Raw genomic sequence first — 27,193 nt, 5'->3', positions numbered from 1 at the left:
CAGAGGCAGTGAGGGCCAGGTGCTGCAGGGTGGTCCAGGTCCAGCACCGGGTAGGCCACCAGCCTGGCTGACACGGATGAGCACAAGGAAGGAGTGCACATGCACTCCACAGAACCCACCTCCCACTCCTTGTCCTCTCTTACTTACCTAGTTGAGATGGTGTAGTTATGTAGCAGGGAGGGTTGCAAAGTTCCTGCCAACTTGCCTTCGCTGCAGACAACTTGCCTGTGCAACATTTGCTGGCCGGGTCTTTTGGCACGCTCAGCAGCAATTCCTATTGGCTTTCGAAAGCCAATAGGCTTTTGAAAGCAAATAGAGGGAGTAGCAGTTTGCGCAAAAGCTTTTTTTTTATGTGCAAAAAAAGGTGCCGGAATGCTGTTCTGAACGTTCTATGAGAAAAAAAGCCCTGGTTCTTATGACATGAATTTACAGCACATAAAGCTTTTAGTTTATATCTATGTGGCTCCACTAAGATTTCAGAAGGGTGAAGTGCCAAACAGATTTCAGTGACACGGGGGGGGGGGGGGGAGTTCATAGCAAGATATTAAACTCCTATATAGAAAATTAAAGCCCATGTTCAAATACTGTATACATTCAAGTATATATATGCATCAGTATTCTTTAGTGTACATAATTTTCTTATAATATCAACCTGTCAAACTGGCATAATTTTTATACAAAACGATTTGAGCCTTGGTATGTATATTCAGGACATATACCCATTCAATTTTGCTAACAATAGTTGGAAAGGAACAAGTAAAAACATGCTCTTCGTATGCACTGCAAAACATATTAGGGGGGATTGTCTTTCTTAAGTGGTTCTTCCAAGACAATTGTTTCTTCATCAGTTTGGGCACACTGTTTCTGCTTTTATTCTTTTTAGCTGTAGTTCATGTCACAGTTTGTCTTATACTGTTAGTGGGTCTTTTTGCCTTTCTTTCTATCCTTTTTAGTTAAACAATTTATGCTATCAAAATGTGGAGAAATGTTCTTTATTGGTTGAAATCCTTTGTTACTGAACTAGATCAAGAGAACAGATATATTCCAAACTGATAATAACTCTCATATCTGATGCTTAATAAAAACATTTATTCCATTGTTAGTAACTCAAGATAGAAAGAACGACAACAAAAAAGTCAAAACAAAATATAGCATTCTTTTTCATTTAAGAATCCTTCTCTGTGGGCGCCCCAGAGCTATGGAATCAGTTACCGGTTGAGCTCCGGATGGCGCCCGATCTTCGCTCCTTCCGTCGCGATCTAAAGACATTCTTATTTGAACAAGCCGGCCTGGCCTGATGGGGGATTGGTGGGGTTTTTTATTGTTATTTTAATATTTGTATTTACTGTTTTTAGTGGGCATATATTTAATTCTTTTTTTAACTTTTGTAACTTTGTATTTTTTATTCTTGCCCTGTTCACCGCCCTGAGTCGTTCGGGAGAAGGGTGGTATATAAATAAAATAATAATAATAATAATAATAATAATAATAATAATAATAATAATAATAATTATTATTATTATTATTATTATTATTATTATTATTATTATTATTATTATTATTATTATTATTATTATTTTACAGACATGGTAAAACTTTATGATTGTTACTGCTCTCTGTTATACAATGTATTTGAACTGGAAAATGAAAAGGATGGATCACACAAATAAGGACAATTTAATTCAATTCCTCATAATACTAGAATCCAAAACATACCATGTCAGATGTGGATACAGTATTGAACTATTTTTTTTCTCATATAAGGAACTTTCCCTCTTTTTTCTTTTTTTAAAAAACATGGAGTAGGTTTCAAACACCAGAAGTTTCCAGATGACCACGATCACTACTCGACCATTCAAGGAGAGAGAAAAAGGCAAGGCGTCCCGCACCGGGAGCTGAAAGTTACGGAGACTGTTCAAGAAGGTTGCTAGGCAACCTGTTCACGCTTGGACCTTCTTACCCTCCCACTTTTGAATTAGCCCGTACGGAACGCGTTTCCTTTGATTTGAGCCATCTGAAGGCCCGTTGCTGCAATGCATTCTGGTCCTTGGCAATATGGCTGCCTCCTTGGTGTGCTGCTGAGGAGAATTTGGTTGTCTGGAACAGTTTCCTTCAGCTTTGTGTGTGTGTGTGTGTGTGTGTGTGTGCAAAAAAAGGTGCCAGAACGCCATTCTGAGCGTTCTATGAGAGAAAAAAAGCCCTGATGCTGACTCTGTAAAATCACTTAGAGGGGACTGTAAAGCGCTATGAAGTGGTATTAAGTGCTATTCCCATTGCTATTCAATTTTTCTTCTCTGGACATTTCCCAGCTTCTTTGGGTAATTCCGGTCATATATCAGACCTGCTGGGAAGATGGCACACCTAACTTCTTTTTCCATTTCATGAACAGCAACAAGTTCCTTAAAGTTCTGTTTATTTTTTGAAAGAATAAAGTTTTCTTCCTAACCAGGAATGGTCATATGATTATATCTGTGAACCAAAAGACATCTGTCCCCATATGTGAAAAAAGACATCTGTCCCTCTTGAATATGGATTGAAGCACAGATGTCAGCTGACTGCCAGCTGTCTATCAGTGAATAGAGGATGAGAGTTTCGGTCTTCATATTCAATATGCATTATTTTTAAGCACACACTCTAACCAATGTAAAATTAAAATGGGAGAACAAGGAATACTTAATATGGACTTTTCTTCCAAGAACAAAAATGCTAATAAACAATTGATATAACTTGAAATGAAAGTTGAAATTTTTTAACTGGCTCTTTCAAGACTACTGTAAAACAAATTTATTTTACACATATATTTAAGCATAAGTTAATGAATTATCCAACATAATTTCTTTCTAGCAGTCGGTTCGTCCTTCGATTTCATGAAAAAAGAAATTATCCCTTCTGTCATGTCAACTTAAAATATGGTTTTAACTTGAGGTTTCACAATATGCAAATTTCAATTTAATTAAATGAAGAAAGTTAATTAATAAAATGGTTGATGGTGTTCAACCCTGAACAACATAAAGAAAACATCAATTACATGAAAAAATTCTCATTTGATGAAAAAACCTTTTATAATTTTAAGAAGCCAACAGCTAATCACTCCAAATATTATTAATATAGACGTACGTTTCAATGGTTGCACTTGCAGGTTAATTTTTTTTAACATTACCTTTTGGATAATTAAATGGGGAAAAGAAAATTATTTGCCAAAATGAAGTAGAGTCTTTTTTCTTTGTTCTTTGAATAAAGACCATTTTAAAGGTTTCATGTTCAAAACGCCCAAGCAACTTTATGTTTTTTTTTTTATTTCTAAGAAATAATCAAGTATAGCTAAACAAGGACCAAAGATAATATTAAATCATTTGCTCTCTTGGAAGTACAGTTCCAATCTCCTCATAAAGCTTAATTTTTTTTTACTTGTAGCACAGTTGGGGTGAGAATGGGGCCAGCTGAGTGGCTTTGCAGGAGCCCTGCCAATTAGGCAGAAAGTTGAGGAGCTCCGGCAGCTGCCATGGGTTTGGCGGTGGGGCGTGGCTCGGAGTAGGAAGAAAAAGGAGGAGGAAGCCGATAGAAGAGAGAGTAAGAAGCTGGGGTTTTCACTTTTACTTTTTTTTGCTTCAGTACAGGCAAGCCAGATGAAAGGGGAGGGACAAGAGAGAGTGAGAGTACTTGCTGGAGCTGTTTGCTTGAAGCAGGCCAGGGAGGGAGGGATAGAGGGTGAGAGTAGTTGCTGGAGCCGTTTGCTGGAAGCTGTCCAGGCAGAGAGAGAGGGTGAGTGGCTGGTTGGAGCTGTTTGCTTGAAGCAGGCCAGGGAGAGGGGGAGGGAGAGGGAGAGGGAGAGGGAGAGGGAGAGAGGGAGGGAGGGAGAGAGGGGGCTAGTTGGAGCTATTTGCTTGAAGCAGGCCAGGCAGAGAGAGAGCAAGAGAGAGTGAGGGATGGGGAAAGGTGAAGGGTTTTTTTGTTTCTCTTTTATTGTGGGCAGGCCAGATGAAGAGAGGGAGAAAGGGTAGTTTGGGGAGTTTTAATTTCTTTCCCTCGTTGGAGTAAGTTAAGTAGAGGGAAAGTTAGGGAAGAGTTTAACATACGTCTTTTAGTGGGAGGTAAGGGGTTTTTTCTTTATAGGATCAGCTAGAGGAGATGAAAAGTGATTACATGGAGTGAGGTAAGAGGGGTGAGGAGAACAGACAAGGGAGGCCTTTGCCAGCACCAGAGTTTGGTTCCCACCATTCTAGGCAAGTTGTTGTCATCAAAGATGGGTTAACATTGTCCTGGGCAAGTTGTTGCCACCAGAGACTGGCTACCATTGCTTTAGGCAATTTGCTGTCACCAGGGATTGATCACCATTGTTTTAGGCAAGTTGCTGTCACCAGAGATTGGCCGCCATCATTCTAGGCAAGTTGCCGTCACCAGAGATTGACTACCACCTTCCCTGTAAGTTCTTATTGCCTGAGATCAACCACCATCATCCCAAATGAGTCACCATCGAGAGAGAGCGACCATCACCGTCCCATGTGCATGGCTGCCGATCGTGACTGAATACCACTGGTGGCCACTTGGAGGGGAGGTCAGGAGGGCTCGGACTTAAGCATTACATACTTTTAAAATAGTTTTGGCATTTCCACTACTAATTTTACCACTACCAGCATTACTCACATAGCTATTTTCATTTCTTACCACAATACGATATTACAGCAGTTTCGTATTACATATGAAGGAGATAGCAATCTTTAAAATTATGCTAATGAATGTGCTTGCTGAATATTAATGATAACTTTTCCATTATGAAACAAAGGGTTTGACGAAGATACTTCAATAATCAAGTTTAATTATGTAGCCTTCTATTTTAAGCAACTTAAATATAAGGATAAATAATATACTTTTGCTTGTCTTTAATTCATACTATTATCATCTGAAATAGCTCTTCCTTTTGAACACAAGATAAGAGGGTATATATTTGGCTATCAAAAAATTACTACTAGTAGTAGTAGTACTGCTACTAATTATTCTTATTATTATTACCTCATTTCTCCTGAATCCTTTTCTACTTTCAAAGTCCTAAATACAACAAAACTTTTCTTGATATCTTTTTGTTAATTAACAAGCTTACTGATTCTCTGTTCCTATGTCCATATAGTCTTAATCACAAAAGAATGTATATTAGCACCAAAATTGTTATTCCTAATCAAATAGAAGTATTGCTCTGATATTTTGAAGTCCAATTGACTGGTTGAATGACTGAAAGTAGATAAATTTAGACAAATTACTGCAGAAACTTTCATTACAGCTAGATAGTTATATAAGTATTTTTAAGTAATACATACATAGGGCAAGTGGGTGCCATGCCATATGTCTCCTGAATTTGAAAATGTAGATTATAAGCTCTTCCCCAACTTGCTATATTTCTAATAATAACTTTCTAATAATGCCAAAAATACTATTTTCTGTTTCTCAATGCAAACAATAATGTATTTTCATAGGAAAATGCTCTATAAAAAAAGCTCTATAAGCCTCAAACCTTTTTGGTAACTACAACAAATCCCCACATACAACAGACCTTAATAGTGTCCATCTCTGTTTGATAGAGCTCAGGACTCTTGAAAATTCGTATTAGATCCTGTAAGCTTGAAGTCAGCTTTCCTCTATTTTAAAACATATTTTTGTTTTCAGGTATAGCTACATTTTGAATTTTTTCATATTGCCCATTCTTAAATATCAACAAGAACAAGTAGAAGTAGGAAAGCACTGGATTGCAACTTCCATCTGCATTTGTATGACTGCCTTGGCAATATACTTGAAGAACAAACCTAAGGCACAATTGTCTAATTTCCAACAACAGAAACGTATCCAGATTCATTATGCTTATATTACATAGGTTTTTACAATTTATAATGGATCATGTTGATCAGAGCTAATGGATCCATAACATAAGAAACAAGTCATTTTGCTCACTAATATCAATCATAGAAGCAGAAGAGAAATTTGAAAGAAACAAAATAAATGTTGGCTACACTGAGAGATTTTCCAGGAAAGTTTTCAGGACCACAAAAATTGCTAGAGAGGTAAATGGATTAAAAGTAAGACTGGAATGCATTTTATGCACGCACCAAATGTAATGGCAGGACTGTGAAGCAAGTGCAGAAACAGTAAACAGACTAACAGACATTAATAGCAGCAACCTTATTCATCATAATTTTGTTAATTGGATTTTCTGAGAGGAGGAGAGTTTGGCAGCAGTGAGGAAAATAATATCGTTGAAATAAAGACAAGTGTGATTTTTCATCAACGTAACATTCTCAGCACTAATTAAGATGCTGGAATAAACAATACAAAATTGTCTCCATAACATAGAATACATACACATACAGACGCAGCAGGTGGGGGGTTGGGGAGGGTGCTGAAGCGAGCGGGCATTCTGCCTGCAGTGCCCATTCCGGCTGCCCCTTCCCCGCCAGAGCCAGAATGCCGCCTCATTTCAGTAGATGCCGGCCTTCCCTCCTGCGGACCTGGGCAGCTGCTGGAGACAAGCCCGCTTCGTAGCCTGGCGCCTCTGGGGGATTCGCCTTGCCACCTGCTTTCCAGCTGTGTCTCATTTCTCCGCCGCTGCAGAGCGGGAGAACTTGCCGCACCACCGCCCAGATGCCCTCACTTGCCCCAAACGTTTCTTCGCTAACCTGATTTCCACCTCTGTTGCATTTCTCCATCACGTTTCTCTGCCGCCACTTGCAGGGAAACAAAAGAAGTTTGTGGGACAAAAAAAAATTCAATCAGACCTTCCAACCTCTTGTGGAGAAAAAAAAAAGATATCTTGCGAAATTGTAAGGTCTGATTGATTTTTTTTTTTTTTTTAGTCCCACAAACCTCTGTTTCCCTGCACCCGGTGGGGCAGAAACACGACGGAGAAATGCGATGGAGAAATGTGACTGAGCTGGAAATCAGGTTAGTGAAGAAATGCTTGAGGGAAGCGAGGGCATCTGGGCAGTGGTGCGGCAAGCTCTCCAGCCCCGCAGTGTTGGAGAAATGCGGCAGAGCTGGAAAGCAGATGGCATGTAGGGAAGATTGCAGGGGATCTGCCAAGCCTCATGGCAGCATCATTGGTGCGTGCGATGGAGCATCCTGCCGTGAGCAGCTGAAAGCAGCCGCAGAACAAGTGGGGCAGTGTGGGAGACTTCCTACGGGAGCCTGCGGCATAGTAAATGGAGCACAGGGGGCAGATCCCCCCTCATCTGCCAAGCCTCATGGCAGCAGCACCATCCTGCCCCAAGCAGAAGTAGGGTGGCAGTCATGTGGGCCGCCACCGCAAGGCAAGACAGATGTAGGGGCAAAAAAATAAGACATCCCCCGAAAATGAGATGTAGTGCCTCTTTTGGAGGCAAAAAATAAACAGGACCAGGTCTTATTTTCGGGGAAACACAGTTAAGTTTGTAGTTGCAGAAACATGACTTAAGAGATTTGAAAGGCACGTGGCTGCAATGTGGCTGAAAAGGCATATAGCCGGGGTCCCTTGGCCCCAGTCCGTAAATTGGCACCAAGCCGAAGCACGCCAGAAACCGAACCGCCCAATTAAGCAAAGCCCCATCTCTGGGATGCAGGCAGCATCCATGGAACTGGGCCCTGGTGCCCAAAAATTTGGGAGCCACTGGCGTAGAGAGTCATAAATGATTTAAAAACAAATAACACATTTGTAACTTTGTAATTCTTCACTCATTTCTATGTCCAACTGGACAATGGAAATAGTCTTAATTCAAATGGTCAATAGTTTCATCTGACTGATAATGCTACCTTAAAAACAAACCACTCCCCCAAAGGCACTATGTCTCATGCCTGCCATAGATCAGATTCATTAGAAATCATGCAGCTCTAGAATTGCTCCCTTTGGCAAGAGAAACCTTATGGGGCACTGCATATTTGAATATATTACTACACATCATAAACCAGCACTTTTCAATTCTGGAATACCTGCCACCAATTTTATTGCTTTAAAACATCTCAAAACCGTTTTTCATGTGATGTCTGTCCTGCACAAGAATTCATTTTATTAAAAATGTGATATAATCACTACAGATACAAGCAGTAGATATGAAAAATCCTTCCACAGAATTATTCCTTCATATGTTGAGTAATCAGTCTACAATCTTTTGCACAAATCTTGAGAAGGAAAGATGTACTGCCCAAGAACTACAAACGTAAGAGATATGGTACCTGTAAGATTTCACATCGTGTAGTAATTTACCAAACTATAAACATAAGTTGAACTCAGCCAACCACAACTTTTGAAGGAGTTATAATGTGGAAGACTGAAGCTCAATTTAAGAATAATTATGCTTCTACTCTCTTCATACTTTAATGGAGCATTAGGCCTTTACATTAAGGTCTATATTAATGGAACATTAAATCTTTTGTTAGCAGAGACAGCTATAACTAGAACTCCATTCTTATAACTGTCATGGAATTATGAACTCTTTTAAAGTATTCTATTAAAAATAGTTCTTATTGACGTTAGCAGTATTATACCTATTGTAATAATTATTTTCACCCACAAGCATTAATTGTACTATTGTAAGTTATCAGAAATTATGGAATGTGTTTATTTTAGACAAGGATTCTCAGTTTCAAACATTCCAGATTTCTTTCAGTATAAATAGAAGTATAGAAATGTGTATATGTGTTAGAAAACTATTAGGTTATTCATTTGCATACCTTCATAAGAACATTCATAAAGATAACTGCTCATCATAAATAAAAAGAATTTTAAAAACTTAAAGCCATATATCAGAAGATTAATTCAGGAAAAAACAATTAGAAATCTTCATTTTTAGAATAAACCATTAAGCATAATAATGAAAAAGGTTTATGTTTAAAAAGTGACTCCATTTCTTACTTTAGATAGGGACAGATTATGTGGTGTGACACCAAAAAATATTCAAATCTTAGGGAATTATAATATGTAGAGCCGTGGTGGTGCAGTGGTTAGAATGTAGTATTGCAGACTAATTCTGCTGACTGCCAACAGTTCGATTCTGACCGGCTCAAGATTGACTCAGCCTTCCATCCTTCCAAGGTTGTTAAACTGAGGGCCCAGATTGTTGGGGGCAATATGCTCTGTATACTGCTTAGAGAGGGCTGTAAAGCACTATGAAACAGTATATAAGTCTAAGTGCTATTATTATGTAACAATAGAGAAGAACAACAAAGAGCAACAAAGATGATTAGGGGACTGGAGGCTAAAACATATAAGGAACGGTTGCAGGAATTGGGCATGTCTAGTTTAATGAAGAAGGGTGACATAATAGCAGTGTTCCAATATCTCCGGGGCTGCCACAAAGAAGAGGGAGTCAAGCTGTTCTCCAAAGCACCCAAAGGCAAAACAAGAAGCAACGGATGGAAACTAATCAAGGAGAGAAGCAGCCTAGAACTAGGAAGAAACTTCCTGAAAGTTAGAACAATTAACCAGTGGAAAAACCTGCCTCCAGAAGCGGTGAATGCTCCAACACTTGAAGTTTTTAAGAATGAATGAACCTTTATTGTCAAAGTACAACCATGTATACATTGAGATTGGCTGAGCCTCCCTTTATTTATTATTTATTATTTATTAAATCGGTTTATATACCGCCCTACTCCCGAAGGACTCAGGGTGGTTTACAAGGCAAAATTTAAAAACAATACAATATAAAATTAAAATAAAATTAAATTAAGTCTAGCCCCAAAAAATTAAAATCACAATTTAAAAACATTAAAACCCCTCAGTCCAGACCAGATAGCTCAAAGAGCCAGGTTTTTAGGTCCTGGCGAAATGAACGAAGGTCGGGGGCAGTCCGGAGTTCCATTGGCAGTTGATTCCATAGGGCAGGCGCCCTATGCCCCCACCACCACAACTCACAGTGACAACAAACCCTCCATCTTATTACACCATGTGAGCTAATTGCACAACACACTGGCCTCACAAGTCAATCATACATAAGTTTATAAAATTATTTCCCGTTCAAGAGCCTAACAGCCCATGGATAAAAGCTGTTCTTCAGCCTGTTGGTACGGCTGGCTATACTCCTGTATCTCCTACCCGATGGTAGGAGAGTAAAGAGGTACCGACCAGGGTGTGAGTCATCCCTGAGAGTTTTCCTCACTCTTCCAAGGCAGTGAGCCCTGGCAAGGTCATCCAGTAGTGTCAGGGGACAGCCCACAATGTCTTGTGCTGTGCTCACCACCCTCTGTAATACTTTCCTATCTGCGGCTGTCAGACCAGCATACCAAACCACAATACAGTACGAGAGGACGCTCTCTATAGTAGACCGGTAAAAGAAGGTCATTAGCCGTTGTTCTACCCTGTTCTTCCACAAGACCCTGAGGAAGTGGAGTCTCTGTTGGACCTTTCTGGCCACCTGGGTTGTATTAACTTTCCAGGTAAGATCTTCACAGAGGTAGACTCCCAGAAATTTAAAGGAGGAAACTCTCTCCACACAGCCCCCCCCCCCCCCGATGTAAAGTGGGGCAGGTTCTTCTTTTTTCCTCCGGAGGTCTAGCACCATCTCTTTCGTCTTGCCGATGTTCAGGTGCAAGTTGTTGTTGAAACACCATATGGATAGTTTTTGTATCTCCCCCCTGTATGCTGTCTCATCTCCACTTCAGCCATTTGTCTGAAATGGTGTATAGGGTTTCCTGCCTGAGCACGGGGTTGGACTAGATGACCTCCAAGGTCCTTCCAACTTTATTGTTGTTGTTGTTGTTGTACATAAAAAGTGTGTTTCTCTGTGTATGTATATATAAATATATAAATATTTGGGTTCTAAGGGCTATTTTCCAAGTCTTAAGGTTTTAATATTTTAAGGTGGCAAGCATACATAATAATACTCCCTCCTCCTCCTATTTCCCACAACAATCCCGTGAGGTGGTTTGGACTGAAAGAGAGCGACTGGCCCAAACTCATCTAAACAACTTTTACTAGATGAGGGTGTTCTCCTGGTTTCCAGGCCAGCATCTTAACCACTACGGCAAACTGGCTCACATGACACAAGTTGAGTACCAAGCATGAAAAAGGAAGAATCTTAGTAAAAGTGGGTGACTTTCACTTTAATATGAATATAATAAAAACTTTGTAAGCCTAGGAAAGGGCAGCATGCTTTCTGTGGTCTAATTAGTTATAACACTAAAAACAGTCTCAGGTTAAAAAAGAATGATATACACAAACAATAATGCTAAGGATATAATTGTTTATCATCAAGAAACGGCCTTCTGCTGACGGTTTACTAGAATACCAATTAGGAAATGTACAAACATGTAAGATCTAGTATCCATTTTGAATGTTTAGCTATGTTGAAATGTATCAGCAGCGGTCGTTCACATTATGCTTCAAAATGGGATGTGTTATAAACAAAATCTGAGGTAATTCAGAAACACATAAAAGAGAATTAAAATCTGGAAAGAACAAATACATTTTGGAAAACAAAACACACACCTGACAGCTTGCCAAGAAGAAATGGCTTGGATTCAAAGTCAAGTACTGTATATCATTTTTAAAAAAAAATGCAAGTCCTGATTTTTTTTCTTACTCTGAAAGCATAAAGGTTGTCCTGGAGAAATCTTTGCAGGAACTGTTCCATAACTAAAATAGAGATCTGTCAGTAGTAGCTTCTTGAGCAACACAAGAATCAAATCAATTCATAGCCAGAATCTGCCAGCTGTACCAGATAGATACAGCAGAAGATTTCCCAGGATTGTAAAGGCTACTTTAATGAGAGTGGCTACAGTAAAGATTCTTGCAAATCTGATTGTGTTGTGTCTCCTCCTTTTTTTATACCCATGTGAATTAGGGAGGTGTCTGTATACGTTACTTAACACATACTCTCCGTGGGACTAGAAAGAGGAGTTTTATCAATATAATATTATGAGGCCCATAGAACAATCATTTTCAATTGTGGGAGTTAATATCCCCCACCCTCCAAGGGTCCAGCTCCTTTCTATGCCATCTGGTCTCCATTATTTTATCGGTTCATATTTTTATCTGCTGTGCTTTTTTTTTTTTACAATGGATGATTTTAACGTTTTTCACTGTTTTTGTGTTGTAAGCCGTCCAGAGTCATTGGATACGAGAATGGGCAGCATATTTTATAAATAAATAAGTCACACAAACAAAGAAAGATATTCGATGAAGATACCAAGACATTCAATGACGATACTAAGATTTTAAAAGCTGCAGTGTTTTGGTATAAAAAGTTAACTTCAATTAGCACAATCTGGTTTCATGGAAAGTCATAAGTAATTAAGCTGTGGCTAAGGAACTAAAGAAATTAAATGTGGCTGGGGAGGGAGAGGTGGAATCTCAGGTCAATTCTTCACTTAATCAATGAAGAGGATGCAATAGTTTTTTAAGTGGGGTTGGAGTGTAGACAGGTTAGATATGGAGGAATGGCAGAGTGGGGGATGAGGTGGAGGGAGGGAGAAAAGCATGCTTTTCCAAAGGGGGAGGGAGGAGGGAAGAGGCCATCAGTGCAAAAAGAATATTAATGTTATGCAAGTTTAATGTTACAATATTTATTTATTTATTTATTTATTTATTTATTTATTTATTTATTTATTTATTTATTTAGTTTTATATACCGCCCTTTTCCCGAGGGAATCAGGGCGGCTTACAGGGCAAATTAAAACAGTACAATATATACAGGTTAAAATAAAATTAAATTAAATAGCCCCAAAATAATTAAAAATTAAAACCTTAACCCAAAACCCTCAGTCCAGGCTGGCAAACTCGAATAGCCAAGTTTTTAGGTCCCGGCGAAACGAGCGAAGATCAGGGGCCATCCGGAGTTCCACAGGCAGCTGATTCCAAAGGGCATTATATTCCAATATAATGCAAGTATATTGGTAGATTCTGCGAATAAGCTTTCTAAATTTGCCTGGATGTGAGAAACTATTTATCACACAGAGACAATCTAAAAAATTCAAGTAAAGGAAACTACTTCCTTAAATATTAGAGATCTGGAGATTTTATTAAAAGGAAAGAGATTGTTAATTAGGTCAAACCATCTAAGTTTCATGTGCTTATGTTACAGGAAACATAAATAACAAACAGATCAAATGATAGCTATTTTGATGAACTGTTTTTTGTACAAAGATCTAATAAATTAAGGGGAATAGTTGTTTTTTTCAAAGCTGCCATAAACTGTAAGGTTCAAGTTTCAAAAAGATAGGGCAGATATATATCTATCTAAGGAAAATTTGATAATAACACATCAATTCTTACATCTATATATGGTATGCTCCTGATCAGGATCAGATCGGTTATATAGAATAGAATAGAATAGAATAGAATAGAATAGAATAGAATAGAATAGAATAGAATAGAATAGAATAGAATAGAATAGAATAGAATAGAATAGAATAGAATAGAATAGCTTTATTGTCACTTTAAATATACAATAATCGGCATACATTAAAATGAAATTTCGTTGCATTCAGTTCTCAAAGGGTCACCACCTCCAATATAGATTTAGTAAATATGACAAAAATAAATAAATACAGAATGATGAATATACCTGACAGAGAAACAACACAGTCTACTTCGGGTGTATACATGTACATGGTGAGAAAAACGAATCTTGCAAGTTAATCAGACGGATGGCATAGGAAACAAAGCTATTACAGAATTGCGTAGTCCTGCTAGAAATACTTCAAAACCTCCTCCCAGAGGGGAGCAACAGAAACAGACCGTAAAGTGGGTATGTGGTGTCCCTAACAATGCTTTGAGCTCTAAGCACACAGCGCTTATAAGCAGCATCCTGAATATCAGGGAGCGAGCTTCCTATGATCTTCTTGGCTGTCCTTACCGCTCTCTGTTTGGACCTTCTGTCTGAGGCACTGCTGCCACCAAACCAGACAGTGATGTAGTTTGTTAAAATGCTTTCAATTGTGCCTCTGTAAAAAGTGGCCAAGACAGAAGGAGAAAGATGTGCTCTCCTCATCCGACACAGGAAACGCAGACACTCGTTTGCATGCTTTACTAAGGATGACGTGAGGAGAGGCCAATTCAGATTGTTAGTTATCTGCACCCCCCGATACTTAAAGCTGTTGAACACCTCTACACCTGCATCCTTGATACTGAGTGGAGTATGACTATTTTTGAAATCTACAATGATCTCCTTTGTTTTATCAACATTTAGAACCAGGTTACTTTTATTGCACCAGTCCACCAGAGCCTTCACCTCTTCCCTATAAGCATCTTCACTGTCATCCTAGATAAGACCCATCACTGCCATGTCATCTGTAAAGGTTATTTACAGTAGGAAAAAAACAGCTAATTTTATAATAGGAGGGCACTTCAATATTGGTGTTGGGAAATGCCCAACCAGGTATGGAGGAGGCTTCAAGCAGAAGATTAGCCTTGAATTGTTGCACAGGCACAAGAGACCCAGGTCTGACCCTCCTCCATAGAGTTTCATCTATCTGTTCCCAAGAGAAGGCAAGCAGTCTAGGGAGATTCCTATATAATAGATAGAATATAATAAAGTATTTAGTTTGAACTCTACACATGTGGATTTGGTTGCTTACACCTGACAATTGGTATATTAACGCCACAGACTGGAATGCATAAGAGGTTTCAAAACTTAATGCATAGTCATGGATTCATAGATCCATGTCCAATTATGAATCCAGCTATAAAAGCACATATATTTTATTCAGGTAGTCTTGGATAGATTACATATGGATACCTTTTTCAAATTTCTACAACAAATTGAAACCTGTATCAAATCAGCTCTTTGGTTTAAAATGGTATAGGACTAGAAGACCTCCAAGGACCCTTTCAACTTTATTGTTCTATAAATATAAATCAAGATGACCATGATTAAAAAAATCTTCGCAAAAGACAAGTAGGGATTACTCAGAAATTAACAATTTATTAGTAAGATAGAATAGACCTAGATGAGTTAATATATACAAAGTAAATAAAAGGAGTGAATTAGATGATTTGGACAAAGATCAATTGTTCTCTCAAATGATTTTTCCAAGGAAAAATACAGGTAATTTCTGTTGCTAAGTGAGACATTTGTTAAGTGAATTTTGCCCCATTTTATGACCTTTCTTGCCACAGTTATTAAGTGAATCACCGCAGTTGTTAAGTTAATAACATGATTGTTAAGTGGCTTCCCCATTGAGTTTGCTTGTCAGAAGCTTGAAAAAGGGATCACATGATGCCAGGATACTGCCGCCGTCATAAACAGGAGTCAGTTACCAAGCATCCAAATTCTGACCATTTGATCATGGGGATGCTGCAACAGTCGCAAATATGAAAACGGTGATAAATCACTTTTTTAGTGCCGTTGTAACTTTCAATGGTCACTAAATGAACTATTGTACGTCAAGGACTTGCCTGTATTATAAACAGTATTGTAGAATACTGAAGCGCTTAAAAAAAGTATTAAAATAAAAAAAATGGCAACAAGTGCCAAAGATTTAAGAATTTAAACTTGTTTTCAGCAACTATATTCCCCAAATAACCCATCACGAATAAAAAAAATTAACCAGTATTTAAATAGGTTAACATTTCAGAATTAGCTCCAGAAGAAATTAGGGAATCTCCTTTATGTCAGAAAAATGTCTTTAATTCTATTCAAAGTGGAAAAAAACTCCTGGCCCTGATGGAGTGTCGGGTACTCTTTTAAAGAATTTAAAGATGTTTGTATTTTTATGCAATACTTTGCAGCATGAGGATCCCTTATCAGAGTCTTAGAAATGGTCTAAAGTAATTTTGATTCCTTATACTATGTAAAAATTCCCAGTACGTCTCAATGTGGACTATAAACTATATCTAAACCGTTAGCTAACCAATTAAAAGTGGTAAGTAAAATTACTCATACAGACCAATCTGGTTTCATTCCAAATTGAATTATATCTACCCCATACAGAAATTAAGTATCATATAAATTATTAGAATTATTTCATCGTCATTAACCATATATTTTAGACACATGCAAATTTCCATTTTTAAAACAGACATTAAATAAGTTTAAATTTGTGGCTGGCTTTTGTAAGATGATTGAATATATACAGTGTATGGAGCAATGAAAGCTCAGCTTAGACTGGCTGATAGAATGATTCAGATTCTACACAATTTTAAGAGGATTACTAAGCAGGGTTTTTCCCTTATCACCTTTATTATTCAACCTAGCTATAGAAGCACTGACAATAGCATTTGGATACAATAATCAGATTTACAGGATAACGTTTATAGCCAAGATGTATTTTATAAATCTATTTGCAAATAATATGGCTCTGACCATCTCAATGCTTTCCATTCAGCTACCTATATTAAGAAATTGGAGGAATTTGCAGAGGTGTCAGGATCATCAATTAATTTTTATAAACCACATATTTTTTTCATATAGCCCCCCAAATTCAAAAGGAACTTTCTACATTTTTAAGCATTCCAATAGTATATAAACCTTTAAAATATTTAGGTATCACTATTAATAATATAAATAAAAACTTTACTAATAATTACAGGACAATATGGAAAAATTAGATATTATTATTATTATTATTATTATTATTATTATTATTATTATTATTATTATTATTATTTATTAATTAAATTTATATGCCGCCCTTCTCCCTAAGGACTCAGGGCGGCTCACAACAATAAAAAATTAAAAAACATAGAATACAAAGATTAAAAAAGAATTAAACAGTAAATAAAGAAATAAAGAACAAGTTAAGCCGATAAAAACCAAATTTAAAAACCATGATCAGTCCAGGCCCGCTTGTTGGAACAACCATGTCTTCAGGTCACAGCGGAAGGATCAAAGGTCATGGGCCGTCCGCAGCTCCGGAGGTAGTTCATTCCAGAGGGTCGGCGTGCCCACAGAGAAGGCTCTCCCCCTGGGGGTCGCCAGCCGGCATTGCCTGGCCAACGGAACCCTGAGGAGGCCGACTCTGTGGGAGCGAACCAGGCGATGGGAGGTTGACATTGGCAGCACATGGTCTCGCAAGTACCCCGGGCCTAAGCCTTTTAGGGCTTTAAAGGTAATTACCAGCACCTTGAATCACACCCGGAGGACAACCAGAAGCCAATGCAGCTCGCGCAGGAGTGGTGTAACATGGGAGTATCGAGATACTCCCATAAGCACCCGCGCAGCCGCATTTTGCACCGGTTGAAGCCTCCGGGTGCACCTCAAGGGCAGCCCCATGTAGAGAGTATTGCAGTAATCCAGGCGAGAAGTGACAAGGGCATGGGTGACCGTGCATAGGGCATCTCGGTCCAAAAAGGGGTGCAACTGGCGCACCAGGTGAACCTGTGCAAAGGCCCCCTGGTCACAGCACTTAGATGATCCTCCAAATTAAGCCATGAATCCAGGAGGACACCCAAGTTGCGAGCCCTTTCAGAGGAGAGCAATAGCTCCCCCCCATCAAAAAAGATGGAACATGTTGGACAATACGAGATGCCGGTATCCACAGCCACTCGGTCTTGGAGGGGTTCAGCCTGAGTCTGTTCCTTCCCATCCAGACCCGCACCGCCTCCAGGCACCGGTAGAGATAAACAACTGGGTATCATCGGCATATTGGTGATATCTCACCCCAAAGCCACGGATGATCTCACCAAGTGGCTTCATATAGATGTTAAAAAGGAGGGGGCAGAGAACTGACCAATGAGGTACCCCACAAAAAAGGGGCCTCGGGGTAGATCTCTGGCCCCCTGCCACTACGAACTGTGAATGGCCCAAGAGTTAGGAGAAGAACCACCATAAAACAGTGCCTCCCACTCCCAACCCCTTGAGCCATCGCAGCAGGATACTATGGTCGATGGTATGAAAAGCCGCTGAGAGGTCAAATAGGACCAGGACAGAGGAGCAACCCCTGTCCCAGGACCGCCAGAGATCATCTACCAGTGCGACCAATGCCGCACTGGAAATAAAAAATGGACTTTAAAACTTTTTAACATTTTAAGGCAAACTGTAGTGGTAAAAATGAAAATCCTTGCATAGCTGAACTTTCTATTTCAATGCCCCCCAGTGGAAATTCCAGAACAGACTTTAATACACGGTTAATACTGATGCCTCGTTGGCAGAATAGCTGAATATCTTCTTCGCTCGCTACGAGGTGAAAAGACCAGACCCCGTAGCCTCTGCTGGCCGGCTGTTCTGAACCAGCCAACTACCGGCCTTGTAATAAGGCAAACCCCTGTTCAAACAGTAGAGACTGGAGAGCGTCTGAGGCTGCAAAGCGTCTGCCAAGATTTATTACTCAATTAACAGAACAAGAAACAAAAACACTGGAACTTGAATCCTCAAGCGGAAGGGTTGCTTTCAGCAACCAGCCCTTCCCCAAACACTCCTTTTATTTAGAGTTCAGGGCGTGGCCTCCCTCTGCCTCCTCCCGAGGAGACCCGCAGCCTTTCTCTGCTTGGTCCTGCTCGACTGCCTCCTGCGTCGGGCGTCCTTGAACAGGGCCAGCTGTGGGTCATCATCCTCCGCACTATTGGGCTCACGCAGCTGAGAAGAGGGCCCCGGCTGGGAGCTCTGCCAAGCCTCCAAGCCATCATCAGCCAGTTCGTCTCCCTCCTCCCCCTCATCTGAGTCATCCGATACATCTGAGCCGGCTGCCGGACCCACAGGCTGGCCCTGAGTCACAACACCGGCCTTCTGATTCTCAGCCACTCACCCTGTGTGAACACCAAGTGAGAGCTGTACTGAAGGCTGTGAATCCCAGCAAAGCCGCAGGCCCAGATGGGGTGCTGGGGTTAAGAACTGTGCCGACCAATTAGCAGGGGTCCTGACAAGGATCTTTAACATCTCCTTGCAAACGGCAAGTGTACCATCATGCTTGAAAGCAGCTACCATTGTCCCAGTCCCAAAGAAAACAGCAGTTGAGTGCCTGAATGACTACAGACCTGTTGCATTAACGTCTGTAGTGATGAAATGCTTCAAAAGACTGGTTCTCCAACATCTTAGGACATGCCTCCCACCGGACTTCAACAAACATCAATTTGCCTAAAGGGGGAACAGGTCGACAGACAATGCCATAGCTACTGCTCTACACTCTGTAGCAAGCCATCTAGAGAAGCCTGGAAGCTATGTCAGGATGCTTTTTGTAGATTACAGCTCGGCTTTCAACACCATGTTGCCGAGCACATTCATAGAAAAGCTGACTGACTTGAATTTTTCCCCCCTCCATCTGTGATTAGATTAAAGACTTTCTCAGGGACCGGCTACAAACAGTGAGGATCGGGTCTGTTTTATCCACCCCCCTGAAGCTTTGCACCGGCTCGCCACAGGGCTGCGTGCTTAGCCCCTACCTGTACTCATTGTACACATATGATTGTGTATCGTCCGACCCATCTACTACGATAATTAAGTTTGCAGATGATACCACCACAGTGGGTCTTATTACAGCTGGAGATGAAACAGCATACAGGGGGGAGGTACAAAAACTATCCATATGGTGTTCAGAGAACAACTTGCACCTGAACATCGGCAAGACAAAAGAGACAGTGCTAGACTTTTGGAGGAAAAGAGAGGAACCTGCCCCACTTTACATCGGGGGGGGGGGGCTGTGTGGAGAGAGTTTCCTCCTTTAAATTCCTGGGAATCTACCTCTGTGAAGATCTTACCTGGAAAGTTAATACAACCCAGGTGTCCAGAAAGGCCCAACAGAGACTCCACTTCCTCAGGGTCTTGCAGAAGAACAGGGTAGAACAACGGCTAATGACCTTCTTTTACCGGTCTACTATAGAGAGCGTCCTCTCGTACTGTATTGTGGTTTGGTATGCTGGTCTGACAGCCGCAGATAGGAAAGTATTACAGAGGGTGGTGAGCACAGCACAAGACATTGTGGGCTGTCCCCTGACACTACTGGATGACCTTGCCAGGGCTCGCTGCCTTGGAAGAGTGAGGAAAATTCTCAGGGACGACTCACACCCTGGTTGCTATCTCTTTACTCTCCTACCACCAGGTAGGAGATACAGGAGTATAGCCAGCTGTACGAACAGGCTGAAGAACAGCTTTTATCCATGGGCTGTTAGGCTCTTGAATGGGAAATATTTTTATAATTTTATGTATGACTGACTTGCAAGGCCGGTGTGTTGTGCAATTAGCTCACATGGTGTAATAAGATGGAGGGTTTGTGTCACTGTGAGTTGCGGGGGGGAGCACTTAGGGAGGCTCAGCCAATCTCAATGTATACATGGTTGTACTTTGACAATAAAGGTTCATTCATTCAAGAGGCTGGCAAAAATAAACAAAACAAAAGGATTCTGCTTTTATACAAAAAAAATTGACAATATGTAAAAAGATTTCATACAAACTGCAGGCCAGGTCATGCCCAATTTGGTAATATATTACCAAACAGCACAGTTAGTGCTTATGTTTTCATTTATTGTGGAAGATGGTTTGAAACAAGCGATCCATACTGAAACTATGTTAGAGCCTGAGGCATTTATAAGTCAATGTATTTTTCATTCAAAATATTTTTCCAGAATAAATACATTGAAAATGTTTTCACTAAAATGATATTTCAAATTTGGAAGACCAAGCACATACAGGTGAAACTCGAAAAGTTAGAATATCGTGCAAAAGTTCATTTATTTCAGTAATGCAACTTAAAAGGGGAAACTCATATATGAGATAGACTCATTACATGCAAAGCAAGATAGTTCAAGCCGTGATTTGTCATCATTGTGATGATTATGGCGTACAGCTCATGAAAACCCCAAATCCACAATCTCAGAAAATTAGAATATTACATGCAATCAATAAAACAAGGAGTGTACATAGAACAATATCGGACCTCTGAAAAGTATAAGCGTGCATATGTACTCAGTACTTGGTTTGGGCCCCTTTTGCAGCAATTATTGCCTCAATGCGGCATGGCATGGAAGCTATCAGCCTGTGGCACTGCTGAGGTGTTATGGAAGACCAGGATGCTTCAATAGCGGCCTTCAGCTCTTCTGCATTGTTCGGTCTCATGTCTCTCATCTTTCTCTTGGCAATGCCCCATAGATTCTCTATGGGGTTCACATCAGGCGAGTTTGCTGGCCAATCAAGCACAGTAATCCCATGGTCATTGAACCAGGTTTTGGTGCTTTTGGTGCCAAGTCCTGCTGGAAAATGAAGTCAGCATCCCCATAAATCTCATCTGCGGAAGGAAGCATGAAGTGCTCCAAAATCTCCTGGTAGATGGCTGCGTTGACCCTGGACTTAATAAAGCACAGTGGACCAACACCAGCAGATGACATGGCTCCCCAAATCAACACAGACTGTGGAAACTTCACACTGGACTTCAAGCATCTTGCAGTGTGTGCCTCTCCATTCTTCCTCCAGACTCTGGGTCCTTGGTTTCCAAATGAGATGCAAAAGTTGCTCTCATCAGAAAAGAGGACTTTGGACCACTGAGCAACAGACCAGGTCTGATTTTCTTTAGCCCAGGTAAGACTCTTCTGACGTTGTTTGTTGTTCAGGAGTGACCTGACAAGAGGAATACGACATTTGAAGTCCATGTCCAGGATCCGTCTGTGTGTGGTGGCTCTTGATGCACTGACTCCAGCCTCAGTCCACTCCTTGTGAAAGTCCCCAACACTTTTGAATGGCCTTTTCCTGACAATCCTCTCCAGGCTGCGGTCATTCCTGCTGCTTGTGCACCTTTTTCTTCCACACTTTTCCCTTCCACATAACTTTCTATTAATGTGCTTTGACACAGCACTTTGGGAACTTCCAACTTCTTTTGCAATTACCTTTGAGGCTTTCCCTCCTTATAGAGGGTGTCAATGATGGTTTTCTGCACAACTGTCAGGTTAGCAGTCTTCCCCATGATTGTGATTCCTACTGAACCAGGCTGAGAGATCATTCAAAGGCTCAGGAACCCTTTGCAGGTGTTATGGCTTAATTAGCTGATTAGAGTGGGACACTTTGAGCCTAGAATATTGCACCTTTTCCCAATATTCTAATTTTCTGAGATTGTGGATTTGGGGTTTTCATGAGCTGTAAGCCATAATCATCACAATTATGACAAATCACAGCTTGAACTATCTTGCTTTGCATGTAATGAGTCTATCTCATATATTAGTTTCCCCTTTTAAGTTGCATTACTGAAATAAATGAACTTTTGCACGATATTCTAATTTTTCGAGTTTCACCTGTAACTTTGCTAAAGGATTTTACTCCTTTAATCTACATATTTCTAAAACTCTCATATCTGTATTCTTTTAACTGGCAAATAATGCAACGTAGGGAAAAGCAGTTATGATTATTATCAAGCTAAATTGCACAATGAAGATACCTTGAGTATATTAAGCTATGCCATGTAATAGGAATATCAAGAGGTATAGGAAGTCCTCAACTTACGCCCATTCATTTAGCACTGTTCAGAATTATGACAGCATTGAAGAAAGTGACAGTGGCAAAAAATGTCACAAAATCATAAAGTCTCGTTGCTGCAGCAAAGCCAGCTACCCTAGCGCCGCAAAGCCCCAGTGCTGTGTTGTGGTTCAAAACTCAATTGCTATACCATGAGCAGCCTCCCCAATGCCACAGGGCTGAAGACAGGTTACCGCAGTGCAGCAAGAAGCCCCAACACCGCAACACGGCAATTGAGCTGATGAAGAGCTCAGGGTGAAAAGTCAGCTGGGCATCGGGAAATTGGGTAGAGCAACAACAGGAGAGGTGATAACTGTGGGTGGGCCCAAATTTTTATTTCATAAAAGAGGTTTTACAAAGCTCATTAGTTCAACAACTGTCTTGAGTCCATTTGTAAACCAATAAAATTTAATAGAAAATGCTTAGCCCTATCCTTGTCTATAGCAAATCAAATATTAAATTGATTTGTTTTTCTTTCCTTCAATCAAGTCAGATCCTTGGAGACTGCTTGGACATGTCCCAGCAATTTTCTTGGCAAGGCTTTTTTGCAGATGTGGCTGCCATTGTCTCTTTCCTAGAGTGAGAGAGAGTCACCAGCAAGGCTTTGGGCCTAAGATGGGACTAGAAATCACACTCTCCTGGTTTCTAATCTGATACCTTCACCACTACAACAAACCTCACTCTAAATTTTAATAAAAATAGCCGCTACAAAAGAATGATTATTAAAATACATGATGCAATCAAGCTGTACGTAAAGGATTCTTCACAATTATTTAAACTAATGTCAAATATACCCTACCATACTAGGGAACTTACTTGGTCTCTAAAATTAATAACTTGCACAATAAAAGGAAGAACCCAATTAACCTCACACTTCACCAACAGCACTAAATTCTTATCCCAGTAAGTTTTTATTAGCACTCCTTCCAAACAAAATTCTCCAAATTGATGGCTAATTGAAACAGAACAATACAGACTGCTTCACAAATAGCTCTCTATGTGGATAATTTTCACATGCAACGGCAGATTTAAAAGGTTGAAATTAAAAAAAAAACACCTAAATTTACAGCAGAGCTACTTCACATTAACACTTAACGAAGCAGAAACAGTTTCAGGTCTTCCCTTCCATAGTGGACTGCATGCATTCCTGCCCTGACAGAATCAGGTATGTAGGTCACTGCTATTATTTTTATTTATTCAGAATATACAATGCAAGAACTTTCACAAATAGCTGATTTGGATTGCCCAGTCATGAAACTAAGAAACATCATACCGAGTTCCAGTCTTCCTTCTAGCTTTCAATTTAGAATTCAGTAATTAGTGCCATTAGTTTACTCATCCAAGACTACTAGATCCACTTTTTTCTCCACTGAGCTAACCAGAACATCTATTATTGCTTCTGCCCTGGAGAACCTATGGCGAGGCATAATAAACAGAAGATAATGAAGAGATAACCTAGCTATATAATCAAGTATCACAATAAGAATCTCTCCATTACAATCACATAACAATATCTTCCATTCTAAAGGTGACACAGTGACAACCTTTCACTGGTGATATGACCAATTACTACAACTGGACATTAGACAGTTATTTTCTTATCTATAGAGAGAACATTTCAGAAAATACAGACAACTCGCTAAGGATCTGCAACATAAATTGATGGTAAAGTACTTAAGACCAACATATTTACTATATTAATTAAATGGTCTATTTAACATGGAATATCAATCCTCTAATCACATCTCATTTAAAGTTATTTCAATTAACAACTCTAAAGTACACCAGCACAGACCCTACTGTTCTAGGCTCATTAACATCATTTTCATTATCTGTCAAATCAGGGAGTAAAAGGCAGAAACTATAAACACTCTCTAGAGTAGCCCCCTTTCCTATTTAAGAGATTATTAGGAGAACAAGCTGCAGTATTTCTCATTAGCTGCTGACTTGGGTGGGGAGAGGGAGACTTGCCATGCACTGAAACAATAGATGAAATCAGTAAACGGACAGTTTTTCATGCATTCAAGGGTAATCTGTCCTTAATCAAACAAAATCAATCGAAATTGTTGATGAGGCATCTAAAGCAAATTGAGTTATAGGATGAAGAAACGCTGAGCATGGAAGATTTAAATAGACCATGAGTATGGATGTTACAATCTATCAAATGTTATTCTTACAAGAAAAAAAAACACTTTCAATTTGCTTGGTCTAGTGGTTAAGGTACCGGACTAGAAACCAGGAGACTATGAGTTCTAGTCCTGCCTTAGCCATGAAAGTCAGCTGGGGATTTGGGGCCAGTCATTCCCTCTCAGCCCAACTCACCTCACAGGATTGTTGCTGTGGGGAACATAGGAGAAGGATGGAGTATTAGGTATGTTCGCCATCTATTTATAAAAAATAACTAAGGTGGGATTCTTTTAAATAAAAAATAAAAATTTAAAATTTAACTTCATACGCTGTGCATTTTTATAAAAATAAATGTCAAGAAACACAAGACAACAATAATCTTAAAATATCAGATTAAAGCAATGTATAAAGTAACATGGATTTTTACCTGTATATTCGCTAGTGAAGACAACAAAGAAAGGAGTCACGAGATCATTTATGCCCTGAACATATCCACTGGCTGGATGACGTATTGCCCAGATAAACAAAATTCTTTCAAAAATCTAGGGGGGGAAATATAAGGAACCAAAATGTAATTATGGCAGAAGGAACATATGTCCGAAATTCACGTACTGGATATGTTGAAAACAGCTCTTCTTTTGACGCTCTCATGCAATGGAAACCACCTCTAAGAAGATACATTTGGCTACCATGTTTTGATACTCAGAAGAAGGGCAGAAAATGTGTCTCTTTCACCAACCTTTAACAGATTTTAATGATACAGGATGCAATTTTGATTTTAATTATATTAATCTTTGTTATATATTATAATTTGCAATTTCTTAATTATTGGAAGCCACCTTGCATGTTTATAGGAACAGAAATATATGAATATAATATTAAGTAAAAATAGAAAATAAATAGCAAGATGATTAATGAGGAATCAAGGTCTCAGTTAGCCACGCTAGCACCAAGATATTAGTGATGTTATTAAACACATTGCAATAAAAATGCAAGAACCATGCCTAACTCTTGGGAAATAATAACATTTATAACAGAATTTAAATAGTGTTGATATACAATGTTCAGCTAACAAAACTGAATTAGCCATTTTAAAAAATTTTAATTTTTAGAATGTGTTTTATTGTTTAGGGCTATTTGATTTAATTTCATTTTAATTTTTGTATATTATGTGTTGTTCATAGTGTTTTAATTGCCCTGTACACCGCCCCGAGTCCCTTGGGAGAAAGGCGGTATATAAATCCAAATAAATAAATAAATAAATAAATAAATAAATAAATAAATAAATAAATAAATAAATAAATAAATAAAAAAATAGTATAGTTTTATGGAGATTCCATATATAAATATTTGCTGAATTTGAACAAGCAGTGAAATCAGCTAATTCCAGCCTTTTTAGAGAGTATGAAAGTAAGAAATATAAAGCAGTAAGAATTAAGCAGTGCGCTGCACTGGCTTCCGGCTGCCTTCCGTGTGAAGTTCAAGGTGCTAACGATGACTTACAAAGCCCTACATGGCATGGGTCCGGACTACCTTCGGGAGCACCTTCTGCCGATGTCAGCACCCCACCGTCCTGTGCGCTCCCACAGAGAGGGCCTCCTCAGGGTGCCACCGCTCAAGGAATGTCGGCTGGTGGCCCCCAGGGGGAGGGCATTCTCAGTGGGTGCGCCAGCCCTCTGGAACACCTTACCAACAGAAATCCGGATGGCCCCTGACCTCCGTACCTTCCGTCGCGACTTAAAAACTTTCCTGTTTCAGCAGGCTGGCCTGGCATGATAGCGTTAATTGGGGTCCCAGTTTGTGTTCATTAGTGTTTCTTATTATTTTTATTGTTCGATCTGTATACCTTCCTTCCTCTGTACACCGCCCCGAGTCCCTCGGGAGAAGGGCGGTTTATAAAAACTAATAAATAAATAAATAAATAAATAAATAAATAAATAGCTTGAAGAAAAATACATTTTAAAAAAAAGGCCATGAAAGCATATTCACATACATAAATGTATATATTAATATTCCTTTATCAGAGCTATATACATCAAGTCCCATGAGTCTTGTAAACAATCTTTGTAGCTGTAATATTAACATTCTGATATGCCCAATTATGGAGGAATATTTCAAATGGAGGGCTGCTGTAAATGATTCTTTGTATGTAGATGTTTTGGGAAGTTCATGCTCTCTAGCATTCATGCATACTTATTCTAATTAACATACTACAGACTTTACATATTGAGATTATTGAGATGTATTATGTTATAGGATTAACATCAAGGCTCTAAAGGTTTTACAATGTAGGAGTAATATCAAGGGAGAGTAGGATAGCTTATTTCTCTCTAAAGCTTACTGTGTAATTGCAGATTTTTCCCCCTGCCCTATAATCTGACATTATTCATTTCTTGTGAATATCATTAGGCCAATGTAGTAGACTGAGCTAAAGAAATTCTTGATATACTCTAAAAAAAACTTAATAGTTGAAAAATGGAGCTTACGTAATCTGAATCCCTTGCTAATCATGCAATTAAAAAACAAAAAAGAGGTGGGGACAATGAGGGGGAAAGGAAGAAGTGCCTCCAAGTCCCTTTTAGAGATTCTGGATCTGTTTATGCTGAATAAATCTTCAGTAATCGGATTATTGGGATGAGACTAAGCATTTATCTTCCCTCCAAATTAAATTTACCCACTCTTTTTCTAGGATACTGAAAGGTAGGGTAACAATGAAGTTAAGAGTTCAGTTTCATGAGATA

General features: G+C 39.4%; 1 protein-coding gene across 2 annotated transcripts in view; it reads right to left on the bottom strand.

Moving 5' to 3' along the window:
- TBC1D22A (TBC1 domain family member 22A) overlaps positions 1–27,193 on the bottom strand; it is a 123,323-nt gene that overhangs the window by 59,052 nt on the left and 37,078 nt on the right. For both annotated transcript variants that reach the window (XM_083365105.1, XM_083365104.1), the window contains one exon: positions 24,880–24,994. In XM_083365105.1, the coding sequence (XP_083221231.1) occupies positions 24,880–24,994 (115 nt within the window). The remainder of the gene's footprint in view (positions 1–24,879; positions 24,995–27,193) is intronic.

Source organism: Vipera ursinii, assembly GCF_947247035.1.
Source record: "Vipera ursinii genome assembly, chromosome: 6".
Taxonomy (NCBI): Eukaryota; Metazoa; Chordata; class Lepidosauria; order Squamata; family Viperidae; genus Vipera; species Vipera ursinii.
This window is presented reverse-complemented; position numbering and strand designations above follow the sequence as displayed.